The 18,020-nt window shown below is 41.3% G+C and overlaps 1 protein-coding gene across 3 annotated transcripts; it reads left to right on the top strand.

The window, feature by feature from the left end:
- The first annotated feature begins 108 nt into the window (after positions 1-108).
- Positions 109-14,392, top strand: CASP3 (caspase 3). 3 transcript variants are annotated; one of them, XM_081926383.1, is made up of 7 exons: positions 109-213; positions 3,634-3,715; positions 6,303-6,427; positions 7,409-7,537; positions 8,697-8,872; positions 10,025-10,142; positions 11,172-14,392. In XM_081926383.1, the coding sequence occupies exons 2-7, from the start codon at positions 3,642-3,644 to the stop codon at positions 11,396-11,398; spliced, it is 849 nt and encodes a 282-aa protein (XP_081782509.1). In that variant the 5' UTR covers positions 109-213; positions 3,634-3,641; the 3' UTR covers positions 11,399-14,392. The 3 variants fall into 3 exon arrangements, with proteins under 3 accessions (XP_081782509.1, XP_081782508.1, XP_081782507.1); XM_081926382.1 differs by lacking the exon at positions 109-213 and adding an exon at positions 220-355; XM_081926381.1 differs by lacking the exon at positions 109-213 and having other exon boundaries at positions 3,591-3,715.
- The last annotated feature ends 3,628 nt before the right edge of the window (positions 14,393-18,020 follow it).

Here is an 18,020-nt window from a genome sequence, read left to right as displayed (position 1 = left end):
GTTGCTGGGGCCGTCGCCGTTGCTAGGGCAGCTTCCTTTCCTTCTTCCTTTCTTCCTCCTCCTCCTCCTCCTCCTCTTGGGGCGGGGCTGAGGGGTGGGAGACGGAGCGAAGGAGCAAAGTGCGGCGGAAAGAGGGAGCGCGCTCCGCCAGGCACTTGGGTCCAAAGAGGGAAACGGGCAACCGCAGCAGCACCGAAGGAGGAGGCGTCCGAGGTCAGTAGCCCGCGGCTCGCCCAGGCTGCTTTTTCTCCCCCCTCAGGGAAGCTAGCCAGCCTGCCTGCAGGCGCCCTCCCCGCCCGGCGTGGCGCTCCTTGTTTTGATAGCAGGAAGCGCGCGGGGAAAGCAGACGGCAAAGGTAAAGCAAAGAAAAGTTTCTCTGCGGGAAACTGTTGCTTCCCCAGCCGAGCCCCACCTTCGTGGGAAGCCCGGTCCCCGCCCGCCTTCCCACGCCCCCCCCCCCAGCCTCTCTCCTGCTCGGCTTTTCCCCTTCCTCCGGCAGCCCCGGCTGCTGTTGCAGCTGCTCGGCGCCATAGTTGCTTATTGTTCCTACTTCTTTCCGTCCCAGCGCATCTGAGGCGCGGATCACGGATGCCTTCGAGCCTTTTATTTAGGAACCAGGCGAGGAGCTGGCAGGTCTGAATCCAGCCCACTGTTCGCTGAGCTGCAAACAAGAGGGGACCCGCTCTCTCCTTTTTTTTACAGAGCGGAAGCGGACCGAGAGATCTTACTTCAGCAGCATGCAGCAAGTTTTCTCTGAACCCACCCCCCCACACATGTGGCTTGGTGGTAAAGTTGAGAAATCTCCCCTTCACTGTCTGTTGTTTTTGTTCTAATATTCTTTCAGCTCATCAGACATGTGGCATCCTTCTGTGACTGGATATGAAAGAATTAGTGAAGTAGTGCTTAAAAAAACAAACACCACTCCCCAAACACCCATTAGTATGCTAGTTTCTGCAGAAAGGAAGGACTATACTGTAATCTTGTTTGTGAGTACCAAAGCGGGATGGTAGCTAAACTACTTTGGTTTAATTTGAATCGCAATTAAAATTTGTGATAATTGTGTATGCTGCACTTGAATTGATCAATAGCCCAATGGGAGTACTTGGCATATCGAAAGGGTTGCTTAATAATGCCATCTTGTCTGTTTCTGTAGTTAGCAATCTTGCCAGTTTTAAAACCTGAGTTTTTCCTGTCATAGGTTTTGCTTGGAGACCAAGATGGGAACATAGTAATTTATCACCCTTCCACCAAAGACTTCGTGGCAGCATTACCCATGAACTAATCCTCACTCAAATGGCTTAGATTAATATATGAAATTATGCTGTCAGTCTTAACAAAAAATTACTACAACAGTATCTGGAAAACGTTGCCAGTCTTGCAGGAATGCTTTAGATTTCCCTTGAAATCGGTGTTTTGCCTGAGGAGGAATTTTTGAATTTCATTTTGAACAAAATCTGGTGATAATTATTACCCAAGGAAGAACTACCAAAATCAATATGATTTTGGCTTTATGTAAAATTTCAGTGGTAACTTAAGAATTAGTCAGTTGGCCTGTGGATGGAGAAATTGGAAAGCTTAAGACTAAAGTAGTTGAATATTAATGTGAACTCTCACAATCATAAAGCAGCAGCACCTTTTTTCTCAAAAAAGGAGGAAAACAAAGTCCATGAGAGTCAAAAGATTATTTTCCAACAAAGCAAAACATATTTGTCTTAATGTCATCAGTACTAACCGCTCTGTACTAGAAATTAAACTTTATTCGGAATTAACCTTGTCAGTTTTCCAAGGAGGAATGACACACTATGGCGCTATACTGACAGTTGCAGATAGGCGTCTAGATCTTTTCAGCCTTGTGCAATTCATTGTATCTTCCTATTAAAAGTGAAAATAAGAGTGTATGGATTGATAAACAAGGTTAAAGAGGAGAAGTACAGTTTTCACAATAACAGGCTAGCTAGTTTTGCTTATCTATGTTCTCAGTCAAGTCTATGAAATTTGTCACTAGTGTCAAGAGCTCCAGAAAACATTTTCCATATTTATAATGTTTGTGGCTAAGTCAACATAAACAGATATATGTAGAAATAAAGCTCGTTAGGAGCAATTGACATGTGAAAACGTGCAGATCAATTTAGGTTGCATCTAGATGGCAGTTTCTTTTTGCGATTATTGCATCAAGTAGCAAATGGTAGAAAAGGCACCATAGCCAACAACTAGTGAAAGGGCTTTTATGTGATGCATAGTAGCCACTTTTATCATAGGCTTTCACAGCAACACATTTTGAGCAGATCCCATTGCAACAACTTCTGATTACAGGAATGTCTTGTGAGCCTACCATGTCAGTGGTGAGCAGGACCAGAGGCAAAAAATAGATGGAGCAATGAAAGTGACTCTTATCTTTGCACGGTTGGCTTCATTCCAGCCACATTAAAGTCAGAAAGGTGTGTATGCACACACCTATAGGCTGGGTTTGAGCCCCACATTGGATTAAAGATTCCTGCATTGCAGGCAGCTGGACTAGATGATCCTCATGATCCCTTCCAACTGTAAAATTTCATGATTCTATAATGATCCCACATGTAATGGGTAAAAAGACCAAACATGTCAGCTGTATTGTTACTGACTTTTCCTAGAAGCCTCATAACTTCATGTGCCCTTTAAAATGTTTCTTACCTAAGGGAGGAGGAACTTCAAAGCAGAATATCTGTTAACTTTCCTAGAAGCCTTTCTTTCATCCTTTGTAGAATGAGATCATCCTCCCCAGAGAGATGTATATTCTGCTTGACAGAATATGACATCAGTGCATTAGCTAACCAAGATGAGGTAATGCTTTAGTACTCCAGTGAAGCTAGCTAGTAACTGTGTTGTCCTCCCAAGAGCTTCGATGCTTCAGTACGTTAGCATTGGTGTTGTGGAAAAGAAACAAACCGTCAGTGACAGAGCATATGTCTGACTGCACAAAATCAAAACAGATGTCTGCTGATGGATGGGTCTTTTTGTGGCCAAGTTGCTTAATTTTAACAGACTGTTGATTTTCAGGTACGGTGGTACCTTGGGTTAAGTACTTAATTTGTTCCGGAGGTCCGTACTTAACCTGAAACTGTTCTTAACCTGAAGCACCACTTTAGCTAATGGGGCCTCCTGCCGCTGCCGTGCCACCGGAGCCCAATTTCTGTTCTTATCCTGAAGCAAAGTTCTTAACCTGAAGCACTATTTCTGGGTTAGCGGAGTGTGTAACTTGAAGCGTGTGTAACCTGAAGCGTATGTAACCCGAGGTACCACTGTATAAAGTTATTTTTGAAGCAGTATTTTTTTTTACCCTGTATTTGACTTTAAACCTGAACAGGTAGCCAAGTGTTGTAAATTGCTATAAACTACCCGTTTGCATTTCCCCTTAGTGGGTTTATTAAAAATGCCTAGCTTTCAGCTAAATTTATGCTCCTTCAGAATAATTATGCCTCAGGGTTGTATTCTCCTTGTCTGAGGGAAGTTGGGGGCAGCTCATTTTTAATTTTTCTTTATCTGTTCTCTTGATACATTGGAGGCCACAATTTCATTTTCCAGAAGCTTTGCTTTCTCCTTGCATTGATTGGCATTAAAAAATTCTGATGATAACACTTTATCCTTTGTTTACAGAAACAACTATGGCAGACATAAACCATATTATGAAATCCTCACAAACTGTGACAGATGCAAAAAAAATCCCTGGTTCTGAAGGGTAAGTGGGGATTTTGGCTATTGGTGTTGGTTGGTTCTTTGTGGCGGTCTTTTTCTTCTCTTCTAGCCACTGTAGGCTTCGGCTTTAGTTTAGATCTCCCTCAAAATATATGGAGTGTCCACCCCATAATATACCCATTCCTCCCATGGGCCTGGCACCAACTGATGGTGAGTTGTGACTCCTCCTTGCCATTAGCCATTATCCTACATGGAAAGACAAGGCAAGCAAACAGCAGTGAAAATGAAGCAACTCCCTGGACTTAATCTTATGTAAAAATGAGAGGAAAATACAAGAAAGGGTACCAATCTTAGGAATGCCACTTGAATAAGTTGAGAAAGGCAAGTAATCAAGAAAACAAGTGTATTAAACAACTAGGACTCCGATTTTTAATTCATAATGCATTGATGGAGTAATCATTGAGGGAAATGCAGATGAGCTCTCAATTACAGTGGTACTTCGGGTTACATACACTTCAGGTTACAGACTCTGCTAACCTAGAAATAGTGCTTCAGCTTAAGAACTTTGCTTCAGGATGAGAACAGAAATCGTGTTCCGGTGGCGTGGCAGCAACAGGAGGCCCCATTAGGTAAAGTGGTGCTTCAGGTTAAGAACAGTTTCAGGTAAAGTACAGACCTCCAGAACAAATTAAGTACTTAACCCGAGGTACCACTGTAATCGCAAATAATCAGTGGATTTTATTCAGTGTAGCACTAATGAGACCATTCCAGTTCCTCTTCTCCTACATCACATTCTCCCCTCATCTCCCACACATGCTGTTCTGGAGGTTGTCCCCTATCTCAGAGCATATTTGCAGAAGGAGAAGGGGAAGTCCTGTTGTGTTGGCTTCTGCTTGCACAGCCATGTCATAGCATCATAGAATTGTAGAATCGGAAGGGACCCCAAGGGTAATCTACTTCAAACCTTTGCAATTCAGGAATCACAGCTTATTAGCTGAATATATCCCAGTATGTTTTTGGTGTTAGGACTATTAGTTGCTCTTGTAACTAGAAGATTGCTCCAAAGAAAAAGCATACACAGGAGATGTGCTCATGTACAGTTGTACTTTGGTTGACAAACTTAATCTGTTCACAGAGTCCATTCGGCTCCTGAAACTGTTCGAAAACCAAGGCATGGCTTCTGATTGGCTGCAGGACCTTCTTGCAGCCAAATCAGAAGCTGTGTTGGACATTCGGCTTCAGAAAAACGTTCACAAACCAGAACACTCACTTCTGGGTTTGTGGCGTTCGGGAGCCAAAACGTCCGAGTACCAAGGCCTTTGACAACCAAGGTACAACTATAATCAGCTATGTGTTGTTTTCAGAGACCTTGCCTGCCCTTTTGTATTGTTGTGCTTCATATTTTATTGTAAAATCCATGCATAATGAGGTCTGTAAGAGAGACTATGCGAATAAATTCACAGAATTAAGGCTAAAAACTCTTGTAACTTTAGTCATTTTGAGATTTGTTCATAGGATCCTCACTTGGTGTATACTGGTTTCTTCACCATCCCACTTTTAAAAAGCTTATTTTTAAAATTCACTTGTACTTTTCAAGGACTACTGTTGTTCCTCTCAGATTTAATACAAAAACGACAAGAGCCAATTTGATCCCCTCTTACGTGGTTTATATTGCATAGCTATGATGTTAGACCCTATTCCTGTGACTATAATCTGTTTTAATTCTGAATCTTAAATTGCTGTAACCTGCCCAGGGATATGTTGTTGAAGGGCAGTTAACACATTAACTAATAATAACGATAACAGCAGTATTGATGTATAGAAGGTGAATACAAAATGCTCAATGGAGGTCTTGCAGTCATAAAACCTCTTTTGAGCTTCTTGTGTGAAAAATCTTTGCACATTTCTCTCATTCTTCTTACTATGGTTCTGTCATATTTATTTCATCCCAAACATCTTGAATGCAGCTCAGCAGTGCAGGGGAGAGTTTACATCTCATTAATCTATTTCATGTGCTCAAAGGATCAGATCTGTTCTCAATTATCTAGTCTATCTAATAGTACAGTGGTACCTCGGGTTAAGTACTTAATTCGTTCCGGAGGTCTGTTCTTAACCTGAAACTGTTCTTAACCTGAAGACCACTTTAGCTAATGGGGCCTACTGCTGCCGCCGCGCCGCCAGAACACGATCTCTGTTCTTAACCTGAAGCACTATTTCTGGGTTAGCGTAGTGTGTAACCTGAAGCGTATGTAACCTGAAGCGTATGTAACCCGAGGTACCACTGTAATAAAAACATGAAATATTTTATTTGTTCCATTGTATTTATTTAATAGTGGATATTTGAGGGAACTGTTTATAACTAGGTTGTTGTTGTTTTGCTAGCAATTTCTCATTCAGCATTAACATTCATGCTGTTCTGAATTTGTGCAAAATCCAAAAGATATCAAATTTGCAGTATAATTGTATACATGCAAACTCAGAATTCCTTTTGAATTCATTTGGACTTATTTGTAGGCAAATGTGTGTAGGATTGTAGCCTCAGTCTGCTTTGTAAATTCAGGATCAGAAAATTGAAAATTTGAGAGAGAGAGAGAGTTTAGTCTTACATTGTGTTTTATTTTTTTCCTTAGGAAGAGCATACCTATTAGCAAATCTGTGGACTCTGTGATACCGGCAGATGAGAGTTACAGAATGGATCACCCTGAAATGGGAATGTGTCTTTTAGTCAACAATAAAAACTTCCATCCAGCTACTGGTAATTTTTTTTAAAAAAAAAACTTTCTCCCCCTGCCGGTAAGGCTTCCCTCCCTGTAACCTGCTTTAAACTGTCAAAAGTGAAATATATCTACTGCTTAGTCATTTTCAAAGTTGGCTGTTGTATGCTTAAGGAAGTCCGTAAGTTCAAACATGTCTGAATCTGCATAGGAGAGAGCTGTTGGTCTTAATATCAGGAGAGAGGAACTTGTGGCCTCCCAGATGTTGGCCTCCCAACTTCCATCAGCCCCAGGCAGCATGACCATTTGTCAGAGACGATGGGAGTTCTAGTCTCAAAACATGTGGAGGGCCACAGATTTCCAACACCCCATTTAAATAGCAACGCTGTGCTTTAAGCACACAGTTAGGTGACATCATTACACCTAAATGAAGCCTGACAATATTGTTCCTTTTCCTCCCAAGCTCGATACAATCGTACCTTAGATCCCGAACGCCCTGCGGGTCTAACGTTTTGGCTCCCGAACGCCGCAAACCCGGAAGTAAATGTTCCAGTTTGCAAACGTTCTTTGGAACCCGAATGTCTGATGGGGCTTCCATGGCTTCTGATTGGCTGCAGGAGCTTCCTGGAGCCAATCAGAAGCCGTGCTTTGGTTTCTGAATGTTTTGAAAGTCAAACGGACTTCCGGAAGGGATTCTGTTCAGCTTCCGAGGTACGACTGCACAAGGTTTTTTCTATACATGTTTTACTTATATACAAGCTTGGTCCATGGATCAGCGGGTGATGCCAAGTTCAATTGTTCATCTGCAATAAAACCAGTGCACCCATTGTTTCCATTCTTTCTGTGTTTACAGGGTGGATTGTCTTCCATAAATCCTGATATATTTCATATAGGAACAAGTCTTCAGGCTCCAGCTGTGCTTTCCCATATTTTATTTTCATATAACTGAGCAGAATTTGCCTGCGGCATACACTGTTTTCAAAAATTAAGTCAATGCAACTTATTTTCTTTTTTATCTAAAGGGATGGCATATCGATCTGGTACAGATGCAGATGCTGCACATGTTGTAGACACATTCAGGACCTTGGGGTACACAGTCAAGCCTTACAATGATCTTACATGTAAGGAGATTATTGAAGTTTTGCATAATGGTAAGTAGTGATTTGGTGGATGATGTATTGCCTGTTGTGCCGAAATATAAAATATAAACTCTTGGGTTTTTGTGTCGTCCGCTCTTCTTAGCAATGAGGAACTTTGATATTAAATAATAATTAGAACACCTGGTGTGGCAGAAGGGTTAAGGGTCCCTTTGTGTAGCAGCAGGCTGCATGCGCACCACTGAGGAGGAGGATCTGAAAGCATAGATTACCATCAAAAAGTCTGCTCTGACAGTCTTAAGTCATCTGTTGGAAATGGGCAAGTCTAGATACAGTCCCCTCAACAGCTGGAGATCAGAATTGACCACCTTGAGGGAATGCATATGTGGACCAGGTCCATCATGGAGCAATGTTTTTGCAGGCCCAGCAACAAGGTTTGGAAGTTGTGCCCCAGGTACTGAATACAATCCTCCTCCGTGTCTGCTTTCATGAACTCTCCTTAGGTTAAGATTTTAAAATTATATTTTAATTTTGCTTAAGCCTTAAGCAGTGTAATTGGTATTTCTAACTTGGATAACTTCAGAGTCTGAACTGGCAACTAAAAACATTCCTTCCTGATTAGGAATGTCAAGATATATATTCTTCACTCAGGAAAATATTTCAGTCTAGACACTAAGCTCATTCTAGAATAGAAGCCACTTTCAGTCCTGATTTTGTTACCCTTTCATTTGTCAGGCCCAACTTTCTTTAAATATTTTCACTTATAATGCTCTCCCACACTACTATTTGCTTTAATAAGATTATTTTCAATACTCATTTATATAATAAGCCTGCTAATAACTGCTGTCACTGCCTCCTACCTATAAAAAGGATTCTATGGCATATCAGCAGGATTTATCCTTCAGATATTAGTATGGCAAGAGCAGGGCAACGTTGGGGAGAATGTAACTGCATTCAAGCCTAAGGTAGCCTTACAGTTGCCACAAATTCATAGGAACGTTAAATTATCCTGTTACTATGCTGCTTATCCCAAAGAAACTATATGATCGACAGTGCTTGTCTCACTTTGTCTATTTGTTCGTTTGAGGGAAGCATTATTGTGCTTGAAGTTTTGCTATTGCCTAAAAGTTTCTTGTTGAAAAAATGTCAAATGAGTATTTGGAATTTTTGAATACTTAAACAATGTTTTCCTTCCACCTGGGTTTTTTTGAAGCTGCCAAGGATGATCACAACAAGAGAAGCAGTTTTGTTTGTGTCTTGTTAAGCCATGGAGAGGATGGACTCATCTACGGTACAGATGGTCCTCTGGAGCTAAAAATGTTAACAAGTCTCTTCAGAGGAGACAGATGCAAGTCCTTGGCAGGAAAGCCAAAGCTCTTCTTTATTCAGGTAATTGTGCAAAATTGAACAGATGACAATACTGTTAAGACTTTCATTTTAAAAAACAAAAAAAAAGTTTCTCAAAGATAAAAGGAAATGTTATGTCTGCATTATACTATAAGCATAAGATCTATGGTTACATTTCTGGGAATATAAAATATATCCAGTGTGTCTGGTAGTGTTAATTTTTTGCTTTCTAGCAGTGTTAATATTTCAGTTTCCATACCATTCCTACTGCTTAGCGAGGATAGCAGCAATATAAAAAAAACACACCTAAAAATTCTCTTCCTTAAAACTGGCCATTGAAACCCAAAAGGAAAATCTTAACAGTGATTTTAGAAAATGCACAAGCTTAGACACTAGGATCATAGTTGTGGGGCAGCTGCTAAGAATTATTCTTAAAGTTCCCTGCTTTTTTTGACTATGGTAAACAGATGGAAAACAAGAGAACTGCCCCAAATGCCATGATCCCTGTTTATTTTCATTAGGAAATGAGATAAGTATGATGATTTTGTATTTGTCATTTAATTTTAGGTCTCCTACAGAATAATGCATTAATAATGAGAACACATTACTTTATGCCAGGCTTCCTCAACCTCAGCCCTCCAGATGTTTTGAGACTACAATTCCCATCATCCCTGACCACTGGTCCTGCTAGCTAGGGATCATGGGAGTTGTAGGTCAAAAACATCTGGACGGCCGAGGTTGAGGAAGCCTGCTTTATACTAATTAGTAAAAGCTTGTCTACTTGGACATCCTTCGGAAGCATTAGTCAGGGCTTTCACTGAGAAACTAAAATGGCCAAAACTAAGCATTTGACCAATGCCTCTAAACCATAACCAATTCAGAAAAGCATTTCTTACTGTTTCAGTTTAGGTTGGTGGTTTTCTCACCTGTTACCACAGTTTTAGCAGAGTGCTCTAAAAGTGCTGTGAACTTCTTCTCTGACTCAGAACGGCTTTTCCATGTCACAAAACTGCAAAGTTCAACTTGAAACTCATACCTCATCAAGATTAGCATGCCTCCCCTTTCAAGGTGTGCATAAACGAGTCCTCTTATTCCTTGTTTGTGTTCATTTGTATCCGACTGTTGCCATTTTCAGTGAGCCAATAATGGTAATATTTCTGGCTAGCATTTACTCTTCTGTCTTCCTTTGCATAGGCTTGTAGAGGAACAGATCTTGATTCTGGTATTGAAACAGACAGTGGCACGGATGAAAGCACATGTCAGAAAATACCTGTAGAAGCCGACTTCCTATATGCCTATTCAACTGCTCCTGGTAAGATAAATGAATAAAAGATGCAGCCTTGTGGTCAAAATAAATTGATGGCTTGATGGCTTTATAACTTTTTATTTAATGCATCTCCTAGTCCTGGCGTCAGCAAGCTTTTTCACCAGGCGGCTGGTCCACTGTCCCTCAGACCTTGTGGGGTGCTGGACTATAAGACATCCCCCCCACGACTCTCCCCTCCCTTCTCCACAGCACCGGACGAGCGCCCTGTGGCTGCTTACCTGTGTCTTGCGAGCGGCAGGGGCTGGCGGCGGTGGAGGGACAATGAGTGGCGCACAAAAAGAGTCCGGAGAGGGGCTGCTTAAAATGGTGGGCCGCTTGAGCACTTCTGCTGCTGGCATCAATAAAGCCCGGCCATTTCCTCCTCTAGGCAGGGTGGGGAGAAGCCAGTAGGAGGGCGGGAGGAGGCGGCGGCACCGTGTGAGGGAGAGGGAAAGAACACGCGCGCTGGCGATCCACGCGGCGATTCCCGGACCCTCCGCGGGCCGGATCCAGTAGGCAATGGGGCCTGATCCGGCCCACGGGCCTTAGTTTGTCAACCCATGTCCTAGTCCAACAAAGGTGCCTGAATACTTCTCCCTCCTTTGTAAAACCATTTCATGTACAAAAATGTTACTGGCCCATCAACCCGCATGCACTAGCTAGATAGCCTAAGTGGAAAATATCTCCAAATCAACATGGCCATGTATGAAGATGGTTTTTTAATCTCAACACTTCTCTTGGGGAATATTTGGGACTAAGGGGCAGTAGGCTTAACAGCAGGACAAATAAAAGTTGAATGAGATTAATGTGAAGCCCTTTACTAAACTGAATGAACACCCTTGTTCTGGGGCAAAGTTATCTAGTTGTGGTGGGGTGATTGTGACCTTAATCAGTTTAATAAAAGTAAGATTCCTGCATTGCATGGACTAGATGATCCTGGGGTCCCTCCCAATTCTGATTCTCAAACATGATTAGCTTTCGTAGTCTCATTTTGAAGAACATTATATTTTATTCAATTCATTCTTTTTCTTATAGGCTACTACTCTTGGAGGAACTCATCAGATGGCTCCTGGTTTATACAATCACTGTGCGGGATGCTGAAACAGCATGCTACAAAACTTGAACTTATGCAAATTCTGACACGTGTAAATCGCAAGGTTGCAGAATTCAGTTCTTATTCAAACAGACCAGACTTCCACGGAAAGAAGCAGATCCCTTGTATTGTGTCTATGCTCACAAAAGATTTTTATTTTCCTCACTAGCTTCCTACACTGTGATGTGAAAGCTAGCGGAAGAGCACTAGCCTTTTATATCATTTTTAACTCTTGACCCGATGTCCAGTCTCTAATACATAGGTTGTATTGAAATGTTATGACCTATGGAGTGGATTACTACAATCACTAGAATAGTGGGATCACTTGCTAGTTCAGAAATTCTAGTTTGGAAAATGAAAATATATGTAGATTTGCAGTTATGCTCTAACCTCATTGCTAAAATAGATTGAAGGAAGAGATCAACTATTACTGTCAAAATAAAGTATCAGTTACCGCAGACTGAAGAGCAGTAAAAGGTTACTTTTAGTTAACTTTGGTAACTGTTGCAGCCCAATCCTGGGGTTATTTACCTGAAAGCAAACTGTTGATAGAAATGGTATCCCCCCCCCAGTCAATACCATTAGAATTGTAGAAATTAATGTCATGACACAAGAGTGCAGTTTTTCAATATGGCGTAAGGACTAAACTATTATCTTTCTTATACAATCATGTAGCACAATCAAACTTGTGAGGTAGTTCTTCAGCCTTTTAGAAATGCCTATATGAAATGCTTTTTGAGCCTTTTCAAAGCTTTTTGACCACTATAGAATACCTTAAGATTTTTTTTTAAAAAAAGAGGTGCTTCTTTTCTAATAGATGGCAAATGGTTCTTGGAACGCTGATCCTTACTGGATCCAGGCCTTAAAGCAGTTTTGCATGCTTACATTCACATTTCAGTTTAGGCAGGAGTGTTGTGCAAGTGGTAGTTTGTGAAGAGTATAAATTCAGCCTGCTCCTAAACACATTTTTGTGGTTCTTAGTTTTATTTATATATTCTATTTGATGATAAGAAGTATGTGAAAAATGCATGTCCCATTTCCCAATCCTGATTCTGATTCCTTTTTTAAAAAGCAGCATGTTTTAAAATACTAAGACTTAGAAGCAAGTATGTAAAATAGAAGTTCATCTTCAGCTCGAAGTAAAATATTTCTTCGGCCCTTTCTAGCATGCAGATTCTTAACTACTTTCTTCATACAACTTTGTGTCTTGTCCGCATTGGCTCATTCTTAGCTTTCTTGACATGGTTCTTACAAGTCTGGGCTACGTGTCCCTGGTGACCTGCCCTTCCTTCCCCCTTTTTTTGAAGGTTGCTTCTATTTTCAGCTTATTACTCAGCTTTTTGTGCAGCTACATTGTCTTTATTATTTTTTTAAGGCAGCTGCCATTTTTCTTTCTCATCTGGAATCGTTAGTGATTATGTTCTTAGTAACTCCTTTTTTAAAAAAAAAAAAAAACAACCCAACTTGTGCCTGTCTGGGGCTCTTCCCCCCAGTACTATATCTATCTATGGAATCCCACCTAGTATTTCTCTGATACCATGAAAAACATCTTTCCTGAAATGAAAGGTTCAAGTTTTGCTACACTTTCTTCCACCTTTCCATATGTAATGTCATCATTACGTACAGTAGTTACTTTCCCCCCTGAAGTTCTCACCACTTCCCTGCTGGTTAAGATCTAGTCAAGAATAGCCAACCCCTCGCTGCTTCCTCCACATTGTGAAAGAGATGGTTTTCAGCAAGGCATGTCAGAAAATTGTTGCATGATCTGTGCTTAGCAGAGTTTGTATTCCCACAGATACCAGGCCATTTGAAGCGTTATTGCTTCTTTGAAACATCTGTAATTTGTTTCAGGACATGTTTCCCCAATCTTCCTTGGTATTGCAGTCTGTAGTATACTTCAACCATGATGTTTTGCTTCTCTTATTTTTACCCAGGGCTTCCCACAGGGACTTATCATGATCACTATCTTGGATTACTTTCTAGGTGTGCACATTTGATAGGTAATGCTATTCACCCTCCTTCACTCAATATGAACTTCTGTAGATTTCAAGTAGGCTTACAAATAAGTAAGTACAGGCAACATGGTAGTTAATAATTTATGCTAAACCATGGTTTTGCACAACACGCACAAGCAGTGGGCCTTGTTTTTGCAAGCACTCCCTTTGCCCTCTTCACACATGGTCAGGAGGAAGAGTTGAGAAGCTTTTGCTTCCATTTTCAGTTAATGGGTTTGTTGCATCACTGAATTCGCAACCTGTAGCTAATGTTACTTATGCCAACTTTCAAACCATGGGTTACTAAGCTAGCTTGCATTAAACTATTCGTAGTTCATGTCAAACACAATTCTGGGTCTAGATGGCACAGCAAACCGCAGCTAACTAAAAGTTGAAGAAAAAGCATCTGAGCTCCTCTGCCATGCAGGGAGCATATGAGCCAAGGCTTGCTGTGCCTGTGCATGTTGTGCTCAATATTAACATGATAGTGAATGTCTTCAGGCATGGATAAAAGCTTGTGTTAGTGAACTTGTGATGCTTGCAATACTCTGAGAAATTATTGTGAGTGTAACTGAGATAGCTGTGCATGTTTCGGGTTGAGACCTTTCATCTTGATCCAGATGGGAGATAATGTGCAGAAATAGGTTCTGCATGCATGTAAGATTTGCCAACAGCAAAATGGGAAATGGGAGCAAGTGGGACAGAATACAGCATTCACTGGTGTATGTGCATATCATGGCTCTTTGGAATAGAGTCGCAGATCCACACTTCAATGTTTCTTGAAGTTTTGGTGTCCTTATTCAGCCATGGGGGCTCCTGGATTTGATCCATCCACCTACTTACCACCTGCTAAATAACTCTGAACTTTGAGAAGCAAGCACAGCAGTGTGCTTCAAATGGCATAATATGCAATAGTTTCTATACATTTGAACTTATCGTCAGCTAAATAAATCAGTTAATTTATTCAGAAGAGTTGACTATGTCTCTTGCTTAGAGGCATGAATCTTTTAAAAAGAATAATACAGAGCAATATCTGAAACTACCCATCATTGCAAACAAGATTTTTGGCAAAGGTTTAAATTATTAGATATGATTAATTTATGCGTGTGACTGTGACTATCTTAACTCCTGTATGAAAACCTAATAAACCATGTGCATTGTTTAACTAGCTTTGGTTATTTTTTATTTAAAAAAACCTAGACAATTAGAACGTCTTACAAGTTCCAGTTTCTTGGTCCTGTTTAAAGTGATAATCATATTAACCCACAAAGAAAAAGAATATTCTACAGGTAAAGTTTAAAGAACACTTGCCAAATACAGATGTGAACTATTAACAGCAATGCAACCTCCATTTCAGGCAATGAGTTGGCCTCAAATGTATTGTTCCTCTTTAATGTCACTCTGCCTATAATTTAGTGTGGCAAAAGAGACATTGTTCACGCGCCATGTTAAACCATAGCTTAAACAGTGGTTAAGACAAACAGGCAGCATGCAGTAAATTCTCAACTTTGCTTCTTCCCCACTTGTGGCCATGACAGGACCAACGAGTGGAACTCAACAAAATATTTGTACTAACTCAAGGATTAGTGCTTGTGCAAGAAACGGGATTCCCTCCCCCCCTTCTCTCCTCACATGCATCCTGTGCCATTCCCATATCTGCTCCTGGAAAGTTGGGAGAACCCCCCCCCCCAAAAAAAAATGGATACAGGGAGTGTACAGAGAGAGTAGAGGGGGAGAATGTTGCATTAGTAAAGGGTAAAGGGAGCCCTGACCATTAGGTCCAGTCGTAACCAACTCTGGGGTTGCGGCGCTCATCTCGCTTTACTGGCTGAGGGAGCCGGCATACAGCTTCCGGGTCATGTGGCCAGCAGGACTAAGCTGCTTCTGGCAAACCAGAGCAGCGCACAGAAACGCCATTTACTTTCCCGCCAGAGTAGTACCTATTTATCTACTTGCACTTTGACGTGCTTTCAAACTGCTACGTTGTCAGGAGCAGGGACCGAGCAACGGGAGCTCACCCCATCACAGGGATTTGAACCGCCGACCTTCTGATCGGCAAATCCTAGGCTCTGTGGTTTAACCCACAGCGCCACCCATACGTTGGTGGAATGTTCACTTTAGCACTATGCTGAAGGCAATCTAATATAAAAAAACTGCTCAAAAGAAATAGTCACAACAACAGGGTGTGTCCTAAAATATAGTTCTCAAGTATCAAAGGCAAAGTCTACCTCATCCATCCCAAAATTGCCTCCAGACACCAATTAAGGAGTTCTGGGTTAAACCACAGAGCCTAGGACTTGCCGATCAGAAGGTTGGTGGTTCGAATCCCCGTGATGGGGTGAGCTCCCATTGCTTGGTCCCAGCTCCTGCCCACCTAGCAGTTCGAAAGCACGTCAAAGTGCAAGTAGATAAATAGGTACTGCTCCGGCAGGAAGGTAAACAGCGTTTCTGTGCGCTGCTCTGGTTTGCCAGAAGCGGCTTAGTCCTGCTGGCCACATGACCCGGAAGCTGTACGCCGGGTCCCTCAGCCAATAAAGCGAGATGAGTGCCGCAACCCCAGAGTCGGTCACGACTGGACCTAATGGTCAGGGGTCCCTTTACCTTTTTACAACCTCCCTTCAGTACAGATCCCCAGATGACTTCTCCAAGGAGTCTTCTAAGTGTCCTTATGTCCTGAAGAATCAACCAAGATTTTACACAGTATCCATTTTAAGTATAATGGCAACTTTGATTTTACTTCTTAATCTGGTCTCTTTGCAGTGCAATCCTATGAATTCTGAAGTCCCACCATGTTGGATGTTTATTCCCTGCCAGTATGTGTGCTGAGGACTGCAGGCTAGAATTGTGTATGAAAGCTGATTTCACACAATACTGCCCATATTAATGGTACATGCTGCAAGGCTGCAGCAACGTTGGCTATAGGGCCCACCAGATGCATTTATTTACGTGATGTGTGACTTAACCCTGGAATCCAGATGTAAGTGAAGGTAAACCCAACTAAAATACTTTCATTTACTTTTGCTAGTCCAACGACTGGAATTTACATGGCTTTGATAAAAATATTATGTATACCTGGGACAGGGGTCTCTTCTTTCCTGGGTTATGCTGTAAAACTCCCTATAGACTGATGGTTTTATAGAAATAACACCAGCAATAGTCTAAAGGCATTTCACTATACAGTACAATATCATCTCAATCCAGACTACAGCGGTACCTCTACTTACATTCACCTCCAGTTACATCTCCTTTGGGATACGTAAGCGAGTTTTGCCACACACGCATGCGCAGAAGCGCTCTACCATGCTGCACACATGCGCAGAAGTGGTCCCTCCGGTTGTGGAAACCTCAGGATCCGATCAGAGCTCCAGAAAGGATCCCATCCACAACGGGAGGTACCACTGTATTATAATGTGCTATGTGGGCATGAGATCATTGCCACAGGGTGTCACTAGAGATAATGAAATAATTTGCCAAGGCTGAAAGCTGCTCAGGAGTATCTGGTGTAAAACCAGAAGAACCCAACAAATCCTGATTGAAGTATCATCTAGAATATATACTTGCTTGGAAATAAGTCCTACAGAGGGATTTATTTCTGAATAAACATACAAAGGACTGTGCTGCAATCTGTGTACACACCATACATTATAAGCATGTTTCTCTCAAAGAATCGTGGGAGCTTAGAATGTCGAAAGTGCCATAAATTGTAGCTGTGTGAGGAGTAAACGAAAGTTCGCAATAAATGCATGATGTGTATGTAGCCTTAATATCTGGGTAAATAATCTAAAACTGTTCAATAATATTGCAAATTCACATTTAATAAATAGATGGTTGAACTGCTTATAATTCCCACCCACGCTTGCATGGGTTGGTATACATCTTCAGAGAAATAATGAGTTATAGCCTTGTCTCCCACACAGAGTTAATATTTCCACAACGGTGCTACAGAGTAAAAGTTAGTTAAGAAATGTTTCCTGGTCCAGTGTCTTTTCAGGATTTATACAAATTTACTTAATTGCAGCAAAGAAAACATAAATACTTGCATTTTTATTTATTTGTAGCATTGAGCAGCCCAGGACCTCTGGGGAGTTCCCTTTGGTGCTGATGACACAGCAGTTTGACTTCACCCACGGAGGTGCACTCCATTGTCTCTCGAGACAGATGGATAGTAGCTCTCTGAGAGATAAACTACAGTTCCCAGGATTCTTTGGGTGAAGCCAAGTGATTTAAATTCATTTAGAATGTATAGTATGGTGTGGATGTGGCCTTGCTCTGTTCTATTTACTCTGCAGCTTATTTCATTTATCTGGCTTATAAATATGACAGTATTTCCCCCTTTTTATTTATTTCTACTTATTTAATTTGTTAGTCACTTTTTTGCCATAACAACTCAAAGCAACTCACAAATACATACATTAAAAGTAGGGAAGAAATACATTAAAAGCATCCCACTCACTCTAAAAAGCCACAGATAGTTAAAAGCCAAACGCCTGGCTAATAAATAATGTTTTTGCCTGGTGCCTGAAGATATGTAACAATGGAGCCAGGTGAGTCTCCCGAGGGAGAGCAACAAATGGGGAGCCACCACTGAAAAGGCTCGTTCTCATATTGCTTTTTTTAAACCTCTTTACATTGGCTTCCTCTCTTCATTGCATTGATTTTAAAATCTAACTTTGAAATGTTTGCATTCTGTTGCTCCAGGTTATTAGTTTCCCCTGTACATTCTTTCTAGACCCCTGAGTGCTTCTTGTTCTTACATTTCCATTTTCTTTATTTTGTTATACTTTTATAAGTCACCGC

The sequence above is a fragment of the Podarcis melisellensis genome, assembly GCF_964234715.1.
Source record: "Podarcis melisellensis genome assembly, chromosome: 9".
Taxonomy (NCBI): Eukaryota; Metazoa; Chordata; class Lepidosauria; order Squamata; family Lacertidae; genus Podarcis; species Podarcis melisellensis.
Note: the sequence above shows the minus strand (reverse complement) of the source record. Positions and strands in the feature narration are given on the sequence as shown.